This window comes from Lagenorhynchus albirostris, chromosome 3 (genome assembly GCF_949774975.1).
Source record: "Lagenorhynchus albirostris chromosome 3, mLagAlb1.1, whole genome shotgun sequence".
Classification (NCBI taxonomy): Eukaryota; Metazoa; Chordata; class Mammalia; order Artiodactyla; family Delphinidae; genus Lagenorhynchus; species Lagenorhynchus albirostris.
Genome location: NC_083097.1, coordinates 5,334,943 through 5,352,529, shown reverse-complemented (window position 1 = coordinate 5,352,529; position 17,587 = coordinate 5,334,943). Strand labels below are relative to the sequence as shown.

The window sequence follows — 17,587 nt, the reverse complement described above, 5'->3', positions numbered from 1 at the left end:
CATTTCAGGTATACATTTATTGAGAACACCTTTTATAAAAGTTTCCTGTAATATTTCAGACATGTGTTTTCCATGAAATGACCATTTCTTACTAATATTTCTCCTCTCTGTTTTCAGTTCTTTTGTGTTGAATTATTTTGCTTAACATTTTGACCTCTCAGAAATATGTTTTGGTTGTCTTTAAAGAAAATTTGGAAAGTTCTTAGAAGTGAAAGGAAAGAGAAACTCTTATAACTCAAAGATAATTTCTGTCATGCCTGGTATATTATAGTGTTTTTCTGTGCAGAGGGATTTTTAAAATAGCTGTTTGATTTTACTGTCTACAGAGCTTTGCTTTCTTTTTTTCATTTAACATTAAAATTATACAAATGTAGAACTATGGGTGATCTGGAGGGTACTAATGAATAGTTACCATAAATAACTTCAGGAAATTTTGTTTCTCTGTTAAAAACTTACTACTGTTTTTGTGAAACAGGCAGTTGGGATTATAATGTACTAAGAGATACAAACTGCTCATGGAAAGAAAAAGCAAATATTTATATAAGTATGGAGACTTTTTAATAGTGAAATTTAGCTAATATATTGAATTCATTTGTTAATCAGCTTTATGCTTTGCTTGTTGGCATGTTGGGAAACGTTAACAACAGTAACAACATTGTAGTAACAACATATAGTAACAGCATCTATAAATAGGTGCTTTTTAGATAAACAGGGAACATCTTATATTAGGGTTAATCTAACTTCGCTTAAAAATCTTAAAATTTTTGTTGTTATTTTTTTCTTTATATGGGAGTTGCTCATCTTACGTAGAGTATTTTATATTTTATTATGTCTGTCATAAAATTTGTAATGAATATGTGCTACAGTCAGTGCCTCTGACGTATGTGCCATGCGGATGTGCTCGGCACATAGGGTAACCTAGTCTCCGGCCCTTAGTTTACAGCTGCGAATTGCAACTCGGGGCGCTGAACAGCTAGTGGAAGGCGGCAGGATGGTGTATTCTACGTGTTCGCTAAACCCCATTGAAGATGAAGCAGTCATAGCATCTTTACTGGAAAAGAGTGAAGGTGAGTGCATGATGATCTTTCAATGAGAGTATGTACTTTTCAAAACCTTTATTGCTATAGTGTATTTTTCTGTAGGCTTTTTCTACGTTTGCTTGTGTGATTAGCCTATAAATCCTAAAATGAGGTATCCCTGATTAAAAACATGCTTATATAATGGGTTTGTTGTGTTTCGTGAGTTATGCAGTTTGCCCATTTTGTTTCTCTAGGTTTGAAAGGTTATGTCAGATCCTTACCACACTGTTGCATTTTTTAAAATTTGTGGTAAAACTTACATAACTTAAAAATGTACCATCTTAACTATTTAAAAATATATAGTTTGATAGTGTTAACTACATTCACATTGTTGTGTAGCCAGTTTCCAGAGCTTGTCACCTTGCTAAACTGAAATTCTGGACCCATTAAACAACTCCCCAGTATCCCCTCTGCCCGCCCCCCCCCCCATTATTTTTCTGTCTCTGTGACTTTGACCACTCTAGATATCTCCTTTGAGTGAAATCATTACAGTATTGTTGTTTTGTGACTGACTGGCTTACCTCTTTTCAGATAATGTCTTCAGAGTTTACCCATGTTATATAATATATCAGAATTTCCTTCCTTTTTAAGGCTGAAAATATTCCGTTGTATGTTTAGACCATGTTTTGTTTATCCATTAATCTGTTGATGGACACTTGGTTTTGCTTCTGCATTTTAGCTGTTGTGAATAAAGGCTGCTTTGAACATGGCCGTACCAATAACTCTTTTATACCCTGCCTTCAGTTCTTATGTGCGTACACACAAGTGGAATTGCTGCACCAGATGGTTATTCTGTGTTTATCTTTAAGGACCCACCATACTGTTCTCCACAGCAGCTGCACCGTTTTACATCCCCACCAACAGCACACAAGGGTTCCAATTTCTCCACAGCCTCGCCAGCACTTGTTATTTTCTGGTTTTTTTTTTGTTGTTGTGGTTGTTTTTTTGTTTTGTTTTTTGATAGTAACCATCCTAATGGGTGTGAGGTCTTACCACACTGTTTTATACTGAGGGACCAGCGTAGGTTGTAAGAACATTTCATAATGTTTTCATGTTTTTGCTGAAATGTTAAGCTTTCCATCAGTTTCTCCTTAACAGAAATAATTGGAGATTTCAAACTAACTACATTTCCAGAATAGAATGCTACCGAGTTTTCTACTTATGTATGAAGCAAGTTGAAATGCAGATGTTGAAACAGGTATGCATTTCCTGAGGCAGTAACCGAGACCGTCTAGGCTTCCGTTACATTCTTAGTGGCCGAGTGATCTCTGTGCTGTGTGGTCAGCCCTCTGATTGTTCACACCTTTGGGGTCTTTTCGACCTGAATTTACTATGTTGTGTTTATTTTGTTTTGCTATACTTACATGAAGATGTGATTTCTTTTTTTTTTTTGCGGTACACGGGCCTCTCACTGCTGTGGCCTCTCCCGTTGTGGAGCACAGGCTCCGGACGCGCAGGCTCAGCGGCCATGGCTCACGGGCCCAGCTGCTCCGCGGCACGTGGGATCCTCCCAGACGGGGGCACGAACCCGTGTCCCCTGCATCAGTAGGCGGACTCTCAACCACTGCGCCACCAGGGAAGCCCGAAGATGTGATTTCTGAACAGTGTTTCTTGCATGGTTATGAGCTCTACATTTTTGATGGTACTTTATTTCGAAAGGCATGTGAAGAGGAGAGCTGTGGGTGATGTAATTTGATAGTAAATTTAACTCTTAGTGTCCTATTCTGTAATTACTTTCTAACCAGGCAGGTGGGTTTCCAGTCTCGGTTTTGCTCTCACAGCCATCTCTGCACGTGGTTGCTCCAGACCACGTTGTACATGTCTCATCTCTGTCCTCCGTCACGTGTAGACGTCATGTAGAGGCGTCATGCGTGGATGTGGCTTCATCAGACAGTAGGCCTTGGCTGGGCCTTGTACTCTGCAGTTGCTGGGGATTTCGACTGGAGAGGCTGTGGTCCCCGCCTTGAAGTCCTCAGACTCAGCTGGGGGAAGGGTGGCTGATACGCATTCAGTCTACACGCGCTGGGCCAGCGTTGGCAGCTTCTGACCCAAATGCTGGCAGAAAGTCACTGCTGAGCGCAGGGCAGTGTTTGATTGAGAAAACCAGTTTTCGTACACTTGCCCTATTATTTAGTGTTTGCTTTTAAAAGCCAGAATATTTGGATGTACTAGTGGAGGTCAGTATGATGCTTTTGTCAAAGGTTTCTTACTGTTGGACCTCCACCTCGGGGATTCTTTCGCTCTGTTTTCATGATTGCCTGCATTTTTCATAGCTTCCACGGAGCTTATGTTGGATTTTCCTCTTCCTGAGACCGTCTGCTCTGTCTGTGTTCTGTGGATGGTAGTTCATTTGAGAGGTTTCCTGTAATGGCCCTAACTTACAGCTTCTTGTAGCAGTGCTACTGTGGACACAGTGTTCTTTTTTTTCTTTTTATGAATTTATTTATTTATCTTTGGCTGCGTTGGGTCTTTGTTGCTGCGCGCGGGCTTTCTCTAGTTGTGGCGAGCGGGGGCTACTCTTCGTTGTGGTGCGCAGGCTTATCACTGCGGTGGCTTCTCTTGTTGCTGTGGACTTTGTCTCGGACGTGGTGTGGACTCTGCAGCTCCTTACTGCAGCAGCTTTACTGTGCTGTCATTTATGCACGTAACATTCACTTGTTCTAAGTGTGCAGTTCAGTGACCTGTAGTGACTTCACTGCATTTTCGAGAAGAGCTCATTTGCAGTCTCTCCCTGTTCCCACCCCGCCCGCCACAGGAACCACTAATCTGCTCTCTGCCTGTGTGGATCTGCCCTCCCTGGACATTCCCTGTAAATGGGATCATACAATATGTGATCTTTTATAATTAGTTTCTTTCACTGGGCGTAATGTGAATTTTTGTTTTGTTTTTTGTTTGATACATAGGTGCCTTGGAACTTGCTGATGTGTCCTCTGAGTTGCCAGGACTAAAGTGGATGCCTGGACTCACACAGTGGAAGGTAGTCTTTCTGCAAGGACTCTGACTCAGAAGGGCAGATCAACTTGATAGACCTGTTAGACTTGTGGTGTTTTAGAGCACCCACAGTTGGGTAACTTGAATAAATAGTACATTTGGTTATGCAACTCAGAATCAATTTCAAAATTATGTTTAATGACAAATGGTATGATTACACAAATATTTCTCTCTGGCACTGGAAAAGTTTTCCTGTCTTTATTCTGCAGTTAGAAGTCAGCTTTGTTTATTCTCATCCCCATAAGTATAGTTTTGCTTTTTTTCTTTTAACTGGCTGGAATTCAAGCCTTGTTTCCAATATGAAACAATTCAGTTTTCAGTTTTAAACGAGGAACAATCTGAGGCTTGTTTTAAAAAAGAAAAAGAAAAACCCACATGGAAAATGAAAATGCTGCTTTCTAGAACGATTGTCCTGTTTCATGGAATAAAAGGTTGTCGCATTTTTATCTTTGCAAACAGTCCTCGCTTTGGAGAGAAATGAGAATTGCCCACTCTGACTTTTCCTATTATTAGGTGGGGCTGGTAATCTAGAATCCCACCCTCTCGTTCTGCAGGTGATGACGAAGGATGGGCAGTGGTTTGCAGCGTGGGATGATGTTCCGCACAGCAGACACACCCAAATTCGGCCTACCATGTTCCCCCCAAAGGACCCCGAGAAGTCACAGGCGATGCACCTAGAGCGGTGGTGAGCTTGTGGGGAGGTGGGACCTCTAGCGTGTCCTGCGTGGTCTGGGCTGCGCCCATGGCCGACCCCTCATGTGTGAACTTTTCAGCAAGTAAGGTTCTCAGGGCCTGAGCTGCAGGCGTTGAGCATTTGTAAATAACAAAAATAAATGGCTTGAACTTAATTAGGTAATACTTTGGCCACTACGTTAACTTTTTACACATTACACATTGATGATTCTGTCAGTGAGGGTTGGGTGAATATTTACAGCAAAAGAATGTACTTAGGATCAGTTAAAAAGGGTAAATTGTGTGGGCTTTTTTTTTTTTTCCAGTCTTAGGATATTACCACATCATCAAAACACTGGAGGGTTCTTCGTAGCAGTATTAGTGAAAAAGTCTTCAATGCCATGGAATAAACGTCCCCCAAAGGTAAACATCTTCCGAAACAATGTAGCATACCGTGTGGTCTTTTTGTGCAGTTGAGGCAGAAGCTGGCCGAGGTCAGTGGAGCGTTTTTGTGTGTGAGGCGGTGATGGTGGTGTTCTTAAATTTAAATTTTGAGGTTTCCAGAAAGCAGCCGTGTCTTATAAGGGAGGTGGAAAAGGCGGAGTTGGGAAATGCATTTCTTCTATATCTTAAATCCAGTTCTTTAATAAAAATTGGAAAGTCATAAAGACGGCTGCTCTGTGGTTTAGGATCAGAAGGAACCCCTGCAGGCCAGTGTCTGTGTCTGCCTTCCTGTGGGTAGTTTTCAGTCGGAACAACTCTGCCAACCTCAGGCCAGCCAGCCTTTGCCTTGGCCATAAGAGGTAATGACAAGCTGTCCAGGCCTGGCTGAAGTGGACATAGATAGGGCCTGACCTGTCGAACGAACCTCAGCCGCCCCCTGGGTTATGTAAGGGAGGCCATGAAGCCGAGGGGTTCGGAGAGGGCAGCCTTGAGTCTTGACACAAAGTTGCCGTGTGATGCGCTCTCCTCGCCTTTATCAGTGTATCAACGTGGGGAACTTTGTTAGCGTGTCCATCAGCCTTCCTTCCGTTGCCATGGAACATGGCCTGGAGTCACAGTCCATGCTGGAAAACGAGGACAAATAATGCTTGGCCTTTGGAGAAACAGAAAGGAAACTGTTCTCTGGGGTATGGCTAATCCAGACGAATGCTTGGGTCACAGCCTCACACTGAAGGGACGTGGCATTTGCGGGCCGTCGCCGCGGCGCTTGTGAGGTTGGAGAGGTCTTCCCAGAGGCGGAGCCCCTGGCTGTCACAGCCCCTCACTCCCGGTCAGGAATGGGGCCACGGGGCTCGGAGCAGCACTCCCTAACACATGAACACCAGCCACATGGTAACTTACATTTTCTTGCAGCCGCATTATAAAAAGTGAACGAAAAAGTGAGATTAATGACATTTTATTTATCGCAGTATAATAAAATGTGATTTTCATGCAATTAAAGTAAGTTATTAGTGAAATATTTTTCATGCTTGCATTCCGAGATTTAAAAACAGTGTGAACTTTCACTCTAAGAAGCATCTTACATAGCACCGGGCACATTTGACATGGTCAAAGTGCACGACTGTGCTGTACTACAAGGGTACTGGTCAGAGCCTGTCACATACGTGTACTTCAGGTTCACTTGCACTTGGGGCTGTGTTGACATTTTTGTCACATAAGTGGTTTTGAGCTTTCTCTTCAGTGTGCCACCTCTGATGGGGCATCTTACCTTTTAGAACAACTTGGTATCATTTGCTCATTTAAATCTTACTACTACTTCTGTCTCCTGTGAGTATGTCAGTTCCTCATTCATTTAGCTTTGAAAACCTGTTTTGGCGGCCTGCCCCGTGAGCTCGCCCAGCGTGACTGCTGGGGCCGCACTGATAGCTCAGATTCTCAGTCTTCAGGACGCCGTTGTCTAGCTGAAGTGATGGAGCTTGTAAAAACAGTCAGAATTGGAGCCGGGGAGAGCCATGCTGACAAAGTGCTGTTGGTATCCTTGTGAGGGGGCGGGATTAGATCTGGGTCATTGCAATGGAGCAGAAAAAGCCTCCTGCACAGAGCGCCGTGGGAGACGGGCTCCGAACAGCGGCACAGGTGGGCATAGAAAGGATGCGTACCATTGCTAGCCTTGGCAAAGGGTTTGTTCTTTTTTGCCTTTTTTTTTTTTTTTAAACAAATAGAGTACATTTTCTGGGAGGCAGTGTTGCCTAGTGTTAATAGCTTTAGAACCTTACCAACGTGTCCACTTAATAGCTTTGTGAACTGAGGGACATGTTGAACTTTTCTGTGTTCAGGTGTCCTAATTTGTAAACTCACTTCATAGGGATTGAGAATTATCACTTTTACCAATCTTGTGACCTGTTAGAAAGGACGTGTAGCTTTAAAGAATTTTATTAAGTTGAGGTGTAATTGACGTAAAACATTATATTAGTTCAGGTGGACGACATGATGATTGTGTTTGTATATACATAGTTACAGAATGTATTTCCTCATGGTGAGAACTTTTGAGATCTGCTCTCTTAGAAAGTTTGAAATATGCAACAGTGTTATTACCTGTAGTCACTGTACTGTGTTATGCAATAGTTTTTTTATATAAGCTTGTATATAAAATATACATAAAAAATTAATGTAAGTGAAACATTTTGCACATTCTTAAAGCCAAAATTATACTGTTATCCCAGATCAGAAGTTCGTTTTTCTACAGGTAGTTTCTCAGTCCCTAGAGGTCCACTTTATCTTTCCACTATCTTTCTTCTAACTTCCACAGCGGTTTACCCAGGGATCCTGGGAGAGTTTCCACTGTCCTTTATGTATGTCCTTGTCTTCTCGGCCCCAGATAGTATGTTTGGGGCAGCATGCGACTCATCACGCAGAGCAGATGCACGGCAGCATTTCTGAGTGAAGACAAGCTGGCGTTGTTGGCCTTTGCTAGGAAACAGGAAGTTAAAACTAGAATCAGTGCCCGTGAATTCTGCTTATAATAGCAGATAGATTTAAGACACTTGTTTTAAAAAAATTCTGTTGTCTCTCTTTTGTACATGAAATGCTGTATTCATTTGGATGGATTTTGTGACATTTTGAGTTCCTTCTTTTCCTGTATCAGGGCAGAGGAGGTTGTTGTCTGAGTTTAAACAAGCTTACCCCCTGTTCCAGCTGCAGGGTGAGTCTGCAGAGCCGCGGGGGCCTGTGCAGCCGGGCCCCGCAGATCCCATGGGAAGGAGCGTTTCCCACCCCTTGGAGCTGGAGAGTAAACCGGCCGCTGGTATTAGTGACACAGAAGCAACTGAAAGAGCTGAGAATTTAGAGAATAATGAAAATAAGAAAGATGGTGTGTGTGGGTAAGAAACGGTTGTGTCTTTTTATTTTGTTTATTTTCTTTTTGGCTGCGTTGGGTCTTTGCTGCTGCACGCAGGCTTTCTCTAGTTGCGGCGAGCGGGGGCTATTTGTTGTGGTGTGCAGGCTTCTCATTGTGGTGGCTTCTCTTGTTGCGGAGCACAGGCTCTAGGCATGCGGGCTTCAGTAGTTGCAGCACATGGGCTCAGTAGTTGTGGCTCGCGGGCTCTACAGTGCAGGCTCAGTAGTTGTGGCACACGGGCTTAGTTGCTCCGTGGCATGTGGGATCTTCCCGGACCAGGGCTCAAACCCGTGTCCCCTGCATTGGCAGGTGGATTCTTAACCACTGCGCACCAGGGAAGCCCAACGGTTGTGTCTTGATCCTCACGTTCTTGTGTCTCCCCAGCCCTTGTAGATTAAACAGGAACCCAGATCTCTCTCGGGGGTGGTTTTGCAGGGGTGAGAAGGTCCTTGCTGTATAGGACACGGTTCAGTGCTGATGACCCCCGGAGGGAAGAGACCTACTTCCCTCCAGAGCCTGGGCGGCATGGAGCTGGGATGAGGGCTGGGCGGGAGGAGGGATGTGCTGTTGGGATTTAGTGGTATTCCTCGGATGACAGATTACCTCGTCTCCATTCCCTTCTCAGTCCTCCTCCATCTAAGAAAATGAAGTTATTTGGATTTAAAGAAGATCCGTTTGTATTTATTCCTGAAGACGACCCATTATTTCCACCTATCCAGTAAGGATGAATTCAACGTTTTAAATTCTTCTTTTAAATTTACCGTAGGGTGAAATGCACATGTGGTCACATTTAACTGTAGTTTTTCATTTAGCCCCTTTTTAACAACGCATGTCAGAGCTGGATGAAAGTTTAGAGGGTGTTTACTGAACCCTTCAATTTAAGGTGAGCAGTAATCAGAGAACCTAAGCCACCCAAAGGTATAGAAGATAGAGATGGAAAACTCTGGACTGCAGCCAGGGCTCCCCGCCTTGCTCCCGGTTAGGAAATGAAGAGTAGTGCGTCTGGGTGGGATTTCCAGGTAGAACAAGGTGCTCAGGATAACAGTCTTGGGTTCATCTCTTCCTTGTTTGTTGAACTTAGTATCTTTAAACCAGAGTGGTCACTTACATTCATCGTCTTGTAGATAACTGGCCCTTTGCCTGTGTTTGTAAAATTCCCTCCTAAAATGCCTGTGGAGCAGGTGGGTCCTCTCAGGTGTGCTGTTGGAGCAGCAGTTGGGGGGAGAAGTTGCACTTGTTAATGCAGGTCCCAGATCTAGCTGTGCTCAGGCGAAGCTCTTGGAGGCCCAGGTGAAGCAGGTGAAGGTGGGCGTCCACGGCAGAGTGCCAGCACCCTTAACCCCAGCAGCTTTGAGAAATGGGATCTGTCGGGGAGAGCAGGCCGCCAAGAGGCATTCGTCACATTCTGAACGGAACTCTTATAAGCAGCCCTGTCTTTTTCACAGGAAATTTTATGCTTTGGGCCCTTCCTTCCCAAAGATGAATTTGTTAACTCGAACCGTGGAGGGGAAGAGAAGGCAGCTCTACATGGTGTCCAAGGAGCTGAGAAACGTGCTGCTGAACAACAGTGAGAGAGTGAAGGTACAGCTCACACAGCCCCGGGGCCCGCGTGCGCTCAGCGCGCGGTGCTTTCGTGTCTGCTCGGACTCGGTTGGGAGGGGCTGGCCCTGATGCGGCCCTGCCAGTCTGTCCATCGTGGGCAGAGGGGAGCCAAGCTGCCCGGGGGCCTCAGCCACTGCCAGGCACAGGCTGCCCGGCCGTGTCCCGTCCGCCCCGCTGGGCTCACACCGTCTGCGTCACGGGGGACCGACGTCTCCCTGCTGCTCCTGTGGGCGCTTGGCTTTGTTTTTTTCCATTTTCCTTAGATTTTTTTCCACTTCTGGGCCCTCTTTTCATTTGCTTTGCAGTTTTCCCAGCTCATTTCCCTCTTGCCTGCTTGTTTAACGCAGCTCATCTCTGTGGTCTGGAGGCCCCCGAGGTCAGAGTGTTCTCAGGACAGTGCTAGGCCATTAGGTGCCGTCTTTCCTGTCCTCTCTTGGGTGTCCGCTGGGGCTTCCAGGTTGACGGCATCCTTGCTCCCGATGGCCCGTGGAATGTGTGCTGACCTATTCTTGTGTTTTCAGAGTTTCCTGGTTTTAACGTCTATTGTAATTATCAGTCCGTATAAGCCACAGAAACCAAAGCCGTGTGAGAGTATCGGTCGGGGCAAGAGAACGTCTATTTTAGTCAGATGACTGTTGAAGTATTTTCCACTCCTTTTTTCCTTCTTTTCAGCAGCTACTTAGAGCTCTGTCTCCTTGTGCTAGAAAGGAGTATTTTAGTCGATTATCCTGACTTTCACTTACGTGCGTTTCACCTGATATTTTCCATTCCAGGTTATTAACACTGGGGTTAAAGTCTGGTGTCGAAATAACAGCGGTGAAGAGTTCGACTGTGCTTTCCGGTTGGCGCAGGAGGTAAGCGCAGCTGGTGGGGCGGCACGAGCCGTGAAGGCGTGGATGGGTGATTCTGAGCCGGCCCGGCGGGTCAGGACCATTGAGCACCGGGCTGGCTGCTGCCAGGGGGGCTCTCGAAGACACTGAGCTTTCCCGGGGCGCCAGGGTGGGGCTGTGCTTGCTGGCGTGTGTCACCAGCGTCCCGCCTGCCTGGGGCTGTGGTGAGGGGTGGGGCTGACGTGAGGGGAGGGCCACCAAAGCCCGCGGACTTGGGCGGGCGGCTCACCTCACGTGCATGGGCGGTGTGCTGCCATTCGTAATGGCCACCTCTCTTTATTCCCACAGGGAATATATACATTGTATCCATTTATTAATTCAAGAATTGTCACCGTCTCGATGGAAGATGTTAAAATTCTGTTAACCCAGGAAAATCCATTCTTTAGAAAACTCAGCAGTGAGGTGTACGGCCAAGTCAAGGACATGGGTAAGCAGTTTGACTGGCGCAGAGGCGCCGCTTGTCCGCGCACACAGTGGAGATGCAGGCGTCCCTGCCTGACGGAGCTCTTCACTTTCATGCGCGCTGCGGCTTTGCTCTTAGTGCCTGTGTCGCTTTTCGGAGGGATTTCTGGAGACACGCCTGATAATCCCTTTCATTGAGGGTCAAGGGCATTGCTGGGGTTGCTCTCCTTCCCCGAGCCAGCCTTCCACGGTCACTGTGCAGGTGTCGGGGCCCGGCCGGCCCACCTGCCAGAGCCCCAAGCTGCCCGCTGTCACTCAGGCAGCCAGGACCAGGCCCCGCGTGGAAGCAGAGGGCAGGTCGCAGCGTTCGGGTGTGTCTGCGTCTCGAGGCCCAGGAGAGACGAGCGCAGGCTGTCGGCTTGGTTTGGCACCTTGACCAGCCCCCCGCGGTAGAATGTGCATCCTTGCCCAAGGTTCCTGCTGCTCTGTGGGTAGTGGTCACATCCTTGCTTTTCTGTTTCATAAACTTCCACCTCGAATCACTGAGTGACGTTTCCTCCTACGAATACAAATAATTCCACCTGGGACTCTAGTTCTGTTTTTCTTTTCATTCTTGCTTGCTTTTTTTATAACTTATTCCTTATTTCCGGCTCGATTGGATGAAAAGGGCACAAATCAGTCACTGAAGTTACGTGGTCTCATGCCTTACGTTCCGGCCTGAAGCCTGAGCGGTAGGAGCTCGCCGTGCCGAGGCGTCCTCGTCTCCCCAGGCAGGGCTGCGTTCAAAGTAGGGATTGCTTTAAAGGATGAGGGGACGTGTGTTCTCTTTCTCTTTTAATCCTACATTTGGACGACCGCAGCATAATTTTTGACAGTTTTTAATGTGTTGCTCCATGCTCTTTCTGGGAGTTGGAGCAGTTATTTACTTAGTCTTGAGTTCTGAGAATTGAGCAGTAGTTAATCCCCACCTCCCTGCTCCTGAGAGAGGCTTGCTGAGTGTTTTCAGTCTCTCAGTGGTCTGACGTGAGCCTCTCCTACACTGTCCCCGTGACCCCACTTGGTGCCTGGCTTGCAGACGGCGTTGTGAATTTAGACGGAAAGGCCTCTTTTCTGCCTCAAGACCCCTGAGATCAAGAGTCCAGATTACTGTTCTCTGGGCACATAAACGTGCACCGCAGAGGTGTCCCTGCTGGCAGAGCTCGACCAGTGTGTGTCTGTTTCTTTTCCAGCCAAGGGCAGCGTCGTCCTGAAGTACGAACCGGACCCCACGTAAGTGAGACGCTCCTGCCATCGGAGCCTCCGTGTTCTTGGAGGTGGGAGGATGGTGGATGGTCTTAGAAGCCTTTTATGATGTTCCCCTCAAATAGTACTGTGCAAATTTTAGAAATGGAATATTTTCGTATATCATGAAGATACTCTTGAAAAAACATTCCTTTCAAGCCATGTGTATTTTTATTTAGAAGATAAAATGCAGAGTCCTATTCTCTGTGCCCCAGAAATCTAATTCTGATTTTTATCTTAAACAGAGGAAGTGTACAGATAGGACAGTCAAGAGAGGTTGAGTTCTTCCACCTCTGCTGTTGGTTCGGCTGGTGTTTGTGGATCACCTGTTAGGTATCAGGCAGTGTTGCTCTGGGCCGGGGCATGGGGGGCCGGCCCCCGTAGCTAGACTGACAGCCACCTCGGGAGCACGGAACCACTGTTCTGCGACACCCCTCACAGGGGGAGCAGGTCCCACATGGTCAGCACTTGCCAGAAACAAGACAGAGGACTTGGGTGTCAGGCCCAGGGGTCCTCAGCAAGGGGGTGGCAGAGTCAGCGTTTTCATCCCCAGACTGGTTTACATTTAACAGCTGCCTCTGTCAAATACAGCACCATTTCCAAAGGAGGAGATAGAACAGGGTCTGGGCTGGAGAGGGGTTTGGGCAGCTTCTCTGGAAGGCAGGACCCAGCTGGACAGCAGCCTGGGTGGAGTCTGCACAGGAGGCCAGGTCCCAGCATCCAGCATCGTCTGCAGGGAGCAGCCTTGAGGGGGGGGTGGGACCAGGAGTAAGACGGCAGGTGGGTTTTAAGGTAACAGTTCTTGGGTGGCCCACGTAGAAAACTGTAGGCTGTTTTAAGATGTGGGTCCACTTTTCCACATACACTGGTTTCTACCAGTTGAAGTACACAGGTGAAAAGACAGGTGAAAAGACAGCTTCAGGAATTAGATTTTTTAAAGAGGAAGACAATGGGAGTATGGGAATTTTCTGGTATTTTCCTGTCATCGTTTTTTACCAAACCACTAAGAAAAGGAGATGTGTTTCCATCTCCTTTTCTTAGTGGTTTCTCTCTTCCTGGTTCAGGCCTTTCTCTTCTCTTTTTCTGTTTGTTTTTTAAGAAATATGATTGAAACGCTTGTTTGTTCCGTGCACAGCCTGTGTCACTGATGCCTGGCATCAGGTAGGCTTGGGACACATGTTTACTTAAATGAGGGCTTTAGGAGCCTAAAAACTAGACCAGAGTCACGTTTGAAAGAAAGTAAATAACAGTATGCATGGTACACGCTGATACGCACAGTGCTTGATAAGGGACACATGCGTAATACAGACAGTAGCCGCCCTCCCAGTTAGGAAAGGGGAGTCGGTGCCGCCTGGGAAGCCGGTTGCGCAGCCAGGGTGTTTGGGCCCGGTTGGCACTGCTTGCTGGACACAGGCAGGCTTGGTGTGCTGGGCATTGTACTGTTGTGGGGGTGGGTGACCAGACCCAATTCTGGGAAGCACTGAGTCTGCAAAGAATGGTGGTCCTGGCTCCCGGTCCTGGCACCCCACGTGGCTGGCGCTGTTGCTCTGGGTCCAGTTACCCGGCCTCTGTGGGGCCTCAGTTGGCTCACTTGTAGACGTGGGCAGGAGCTGCAAGGAGCCATGAGGGACAGGACAGATTCCTGTTGGTGGGTAGGGTGGGCATACAGATAGGTCTTCACATTGGCGAAGACGCAAGCATTTGGAGATTCTAACACTGAAAGTGTTTGAAATCTGCAGATTTGGGGGTTATTCCACTGTGAGTTTTTAGAAGGAAAGACTGGCCAACCTGAGGGTGTTGATGCTCTTCAGGACAGGAAGAAGGAAGCTGGTTTTCTTTGAGAGAAGCCTCCATAGAATCACAGACTAAAATGCCTTCCCCGTGGCTTGGGGGTATTTTTGGGGGAGCAGTTCTATGTTAGTACTGCCTACGGTGCAGTTAGGAGGATGTTTAACGCTTACCCGGAGCCGTTCTGTTCACAGGAAACCGGACACACTCCAGTGCCCCATCGTGTTGTGTGGATGGCGGGGAAAGGCCTCGATTCGAACTTTTGTGCCAAAGAACGAACGGCTTCACTATCTCAGGATGATGGGGCTGGAAGTGTTGGCAGAAAAGAAGAAAGAGGGAGCTGTTCCGACAAGCGAGAGTGCAGCCAGCCCTGGGGCTCCGGAGGACAAGGCGGGTGCCGAGCAAGGGGCAGAGTAGCCGGCCGGCCGGATGCCGCCACAGGCAGTGACCCGGCGGCCGGCCCGCCCTGGTGCGCTGGCTGCAGGGGCCTCCACCTCGGCGTCGCCGCTGAGACGAAACCCAGGCCTCCTTCTGACTGGTGCGGCACACATCTGTAAAGACTGGGAAGTGGCGGAAGGTTAGGTCTTTGAATGACCCCCGGACTCCTTTCACATGGAGCGTATGGAAGGTATTTTTTTAGCTTGTTAGAATTTCCCCATTTCTTTGGCAAAGATGGGTCCAGTATGCCTGTTGCTGGTAATGGACTTTCATTGTTAAAGTCTTATTCTACCAAGACATATAACTGCCCTGGCAGAAAATTTCAGGTCCCTTTTGTTATGCCTATATTGGTCTTAAGGCCTAGTGCTTCTTTTAGGCATTTTTTTAGGGAGAATCTGTAACTACGCATGGATTGTTGGAAAACTGTACTATCAGCTTTAATAATTGTATTAAGTTGCCCATTAGTGCGACATTAATACGCAGTGGGGTTAATATCTGAGGTCTCAGATGACTTCTGTGCCTTTGTAATAAAAGGTAAAATACACTTTCTCACAGTAAGAGCTGTATTGTGAATGTGATACTAGTCGTGAGGGGCTTATGTGCTTTTATTGGAGTACCCTGCAATTTTAATTTTTAAATGGGGTTTGGGATCCTTGGGAAGTTTAAATAAAGAGTCATTAATGAAAATGGGTATGTGTACGACTCTAGTGTTTACTCCGGTTCATGAGGCAGAAGGAACTAACTTATTTTGGGGTAAATGGAAACATTAGGATTAAAGCCTTAGCTGGTGGAAGGAATTTTAATGTGAAGACAGCTCTTGAATAAAGTCAGTAGTTAGGCCTGAAAGCGCTTGAAGGACTTTCTTGTGGGTTTACCTTTTATCCTCCAGAGGGCGGTATTGACCCTTCAACTACAGTGAGCCCGATTTGGGTGGGTAAGTTAGCAGCTTGGGAACCATCTCCAGTGCTGAATGGGCTCCCTCGGGCACTGTGCTGACCAGGCAGGAGCTGCGCGGTCATTTCAGTTAATCACTTACCAGGTCCCTGCTATGTGTCAGGCGGGGTTCTGGGTGACACATCTTATCATGACAATCAAAATTTCAGAAGAGAAGAGTATGGTGTGGTGAACCTTCATGGCCCTGTCATCTGGCTTTCACAGTGAATACAGTCTTATTAATACCCACCTTTTTATATTATTTTGAAGTAAATCGTGTCTAACATTTCAGAAGATAAGGACCCTTTTCCTTTTTAAAAAATAACCTCGGGGCTTCCCTGGCGGTCAGTGGTTAAGACTTCGCCTTCCAGTGCAGGGGGTGTGGATTCAATCCCTGGTCTGGGAACTAAGATCCCACACGCCTCATGGCCAAAAAACCAAAACATAAAACAGAAGCAACATTGTAATAAATTCAATAGAGACTTTAAAAATGACCCACATCGAAAAAATCTTTTAAAAAATAAAAATAAAAAATAACCTCAGGGGCTTCCCTGGTGGCGCAGTGGTTGGGAGTCCGCCTGCCGATGCAGGGGACACGGGTTCATGCCCCGGTCCGGGAAGATCCCACATGCCGCGGAGCGGCTGGGCCCGTGAGCCACGGCCGCTGAGCCTGCGCGTCTGGAGCCTGTGCTCCGCAACGGGAGAGGCCACAACAGTGAGAGGCCCGCATACCACACAAAAAAAATAAAAATAAAAAAATAACCTCAATAACTTCACACCAAAAGCAGTAACAATTCCTTAACATCAAATAACTTACATGAAAATTCTGTACACCGAAAACTATTAAGACATGGATGAAAAAATTGAAGACACAAATAAATGGGAAGATACTCCATGCTCATGGATTGGAAGAATTAATACTGTTGAAATGTCCATACTGCCCAAAGTGATCTTACAGATTTGACGCAAGCCCTAAAAAATTCCGATGGCATTCTTCACAGAAAAAAGAATCCTAAAATTTATATGGAGCCACAAGAGACCCTGAATAGCCAAGGCAATCTTGAGAAAAAGGATAAAGCTATAGGCATCATATTCCTGATTTCAAACTGTATTAAAAAGCTATAGCAAAGCAGTATGCTATTGGTAGGAAAACAGGCATGTAGAGCAGAATAGAAAGCCCAGGAATAAACTCACGCATATATGGTCAATTTTTGGCAAAGGAACTGAGACTATACAATGAGAACAGGACAGTCTCTTCAATAAATAGTGCTGGGAAAAGAGGATTGCCACATGCACAGAGCATGAAACTAGACCCCTATCTTACACATATACAAAAGTCAGCTCAAAGTGGATTAAAGACTTAAATGTAGACTGAAACTCTGAAGTTTCTAGAAGAAAACATAATAAGCTCCATGACATGGCTCCTGGCAATGATTCTTTTGGGTATGACAACAAAAGCAAAAATAAACAGGTGGGACTACAAAGGAAACCAACAAAATGAAAAGGTAATCTATGGGATGGAAGAAAATGTTTGCAAACCGTATGTCTGATAAGGGGTTAATACTAAAATTTAACCTGTTAATACTAAAAATACAGGGAACCCATACAACTGAATTCAAAAAAAAATCCAATTTAAAAAAGGGCAAAGGACTTAAGTAGGCATTTTCCCAAAGAAGACAAATGGCCACAGATACATGAAAAAGTGCTCAACAGCAGCAGTCATCAGGGAAATGCAAATCAAAACCACGAGATGTCACCTCACAATTTGTTAGGATGACTGTTACCTAAAAGAAGAAAGGCTGGTGAGGACATGGGGAAGAGAGAACCCTGGTACACTGATGGTGGGAGTGGAAAACGGTCTGGAGGTTCTTCGAGAAATTAAAAATAGAACTACCAGATGATTCAGCAGTCTTCTGGGTATTGATCCAAAGGGAATGAAACTTATCTCCAAGAGATATCTGCACCCCCGTGTTAGTCATAATGTTATTTACAATAGCCAGGGTACGGGAAACGGGTAAACCTAAGTGTTCATCAACAGATGAAAGGGTAAAGAAGTGGCGCATGTATATATAACAGGATATTATTCAGCCGTAAAAAAGAAAGCAGTCCTGCCATTGTGACAACATGGATGGACCTCGGGCGTTGTGCTGAGTGAAATAAGGCAGACAGAA

At 46.2% G+C, this 17,587-nt stretch overlaps 1 protein-coding gene across 1 annotated transcript in view; it reads left to right on the top strand.

The window, feature by feature from the left end:
- Positions 1-15,170, top strand: part of NSUN2 (NOP2/Sun RNA methyltransferase 2) — a 29,899-nt gene extending 14,729 nt beyond the window's left edge. Inside the window, exons 9-19 of the mRNA XM_060146850.1 lie at positions 937-1,067; positions 3,983-4,056; positions 4,625-4,755; positions 5,069-5,165; positions 7,881-8,065; positions 8,708-8,800; positions 9,528-9,663; positions 10,458-10,538; positions 10,863-11,001; positions 12,206-12,245; positions 14,240-15,170. Of these exons, the coding sequence (XP_060002833.1) occupies positions 937-1,067; positions 3,983-4,056; positions 4,625-4,755; positions 5,069-5,165; positions 7,881-8,065; positions 8,708-8,800; positions 9,528-9,663; positions 10,458-10,538; positions 10,863-11,001; positions 12,206-12,245; positions 14,240-14,462 (1,330 nt within the window). The 3' untranslated portion in view covers positions 14,463-15,170. The remainder of the gene's footprint in view (positions 1-936; positions 1,068-3,982; positions 4,057-4,624; positions 4,756-5,068; positions 5,166-7,880; positions 8,066-8,707; positions 8,801-9,527; positions 9,664-10,457; positions 10,539-10,862; positions 11,002-12,205; positions 12,246-14,239) is intronic.
- The last annotated feature ends 2,417 nt before the right edge of the window (positions 15,171-17,587 follow it).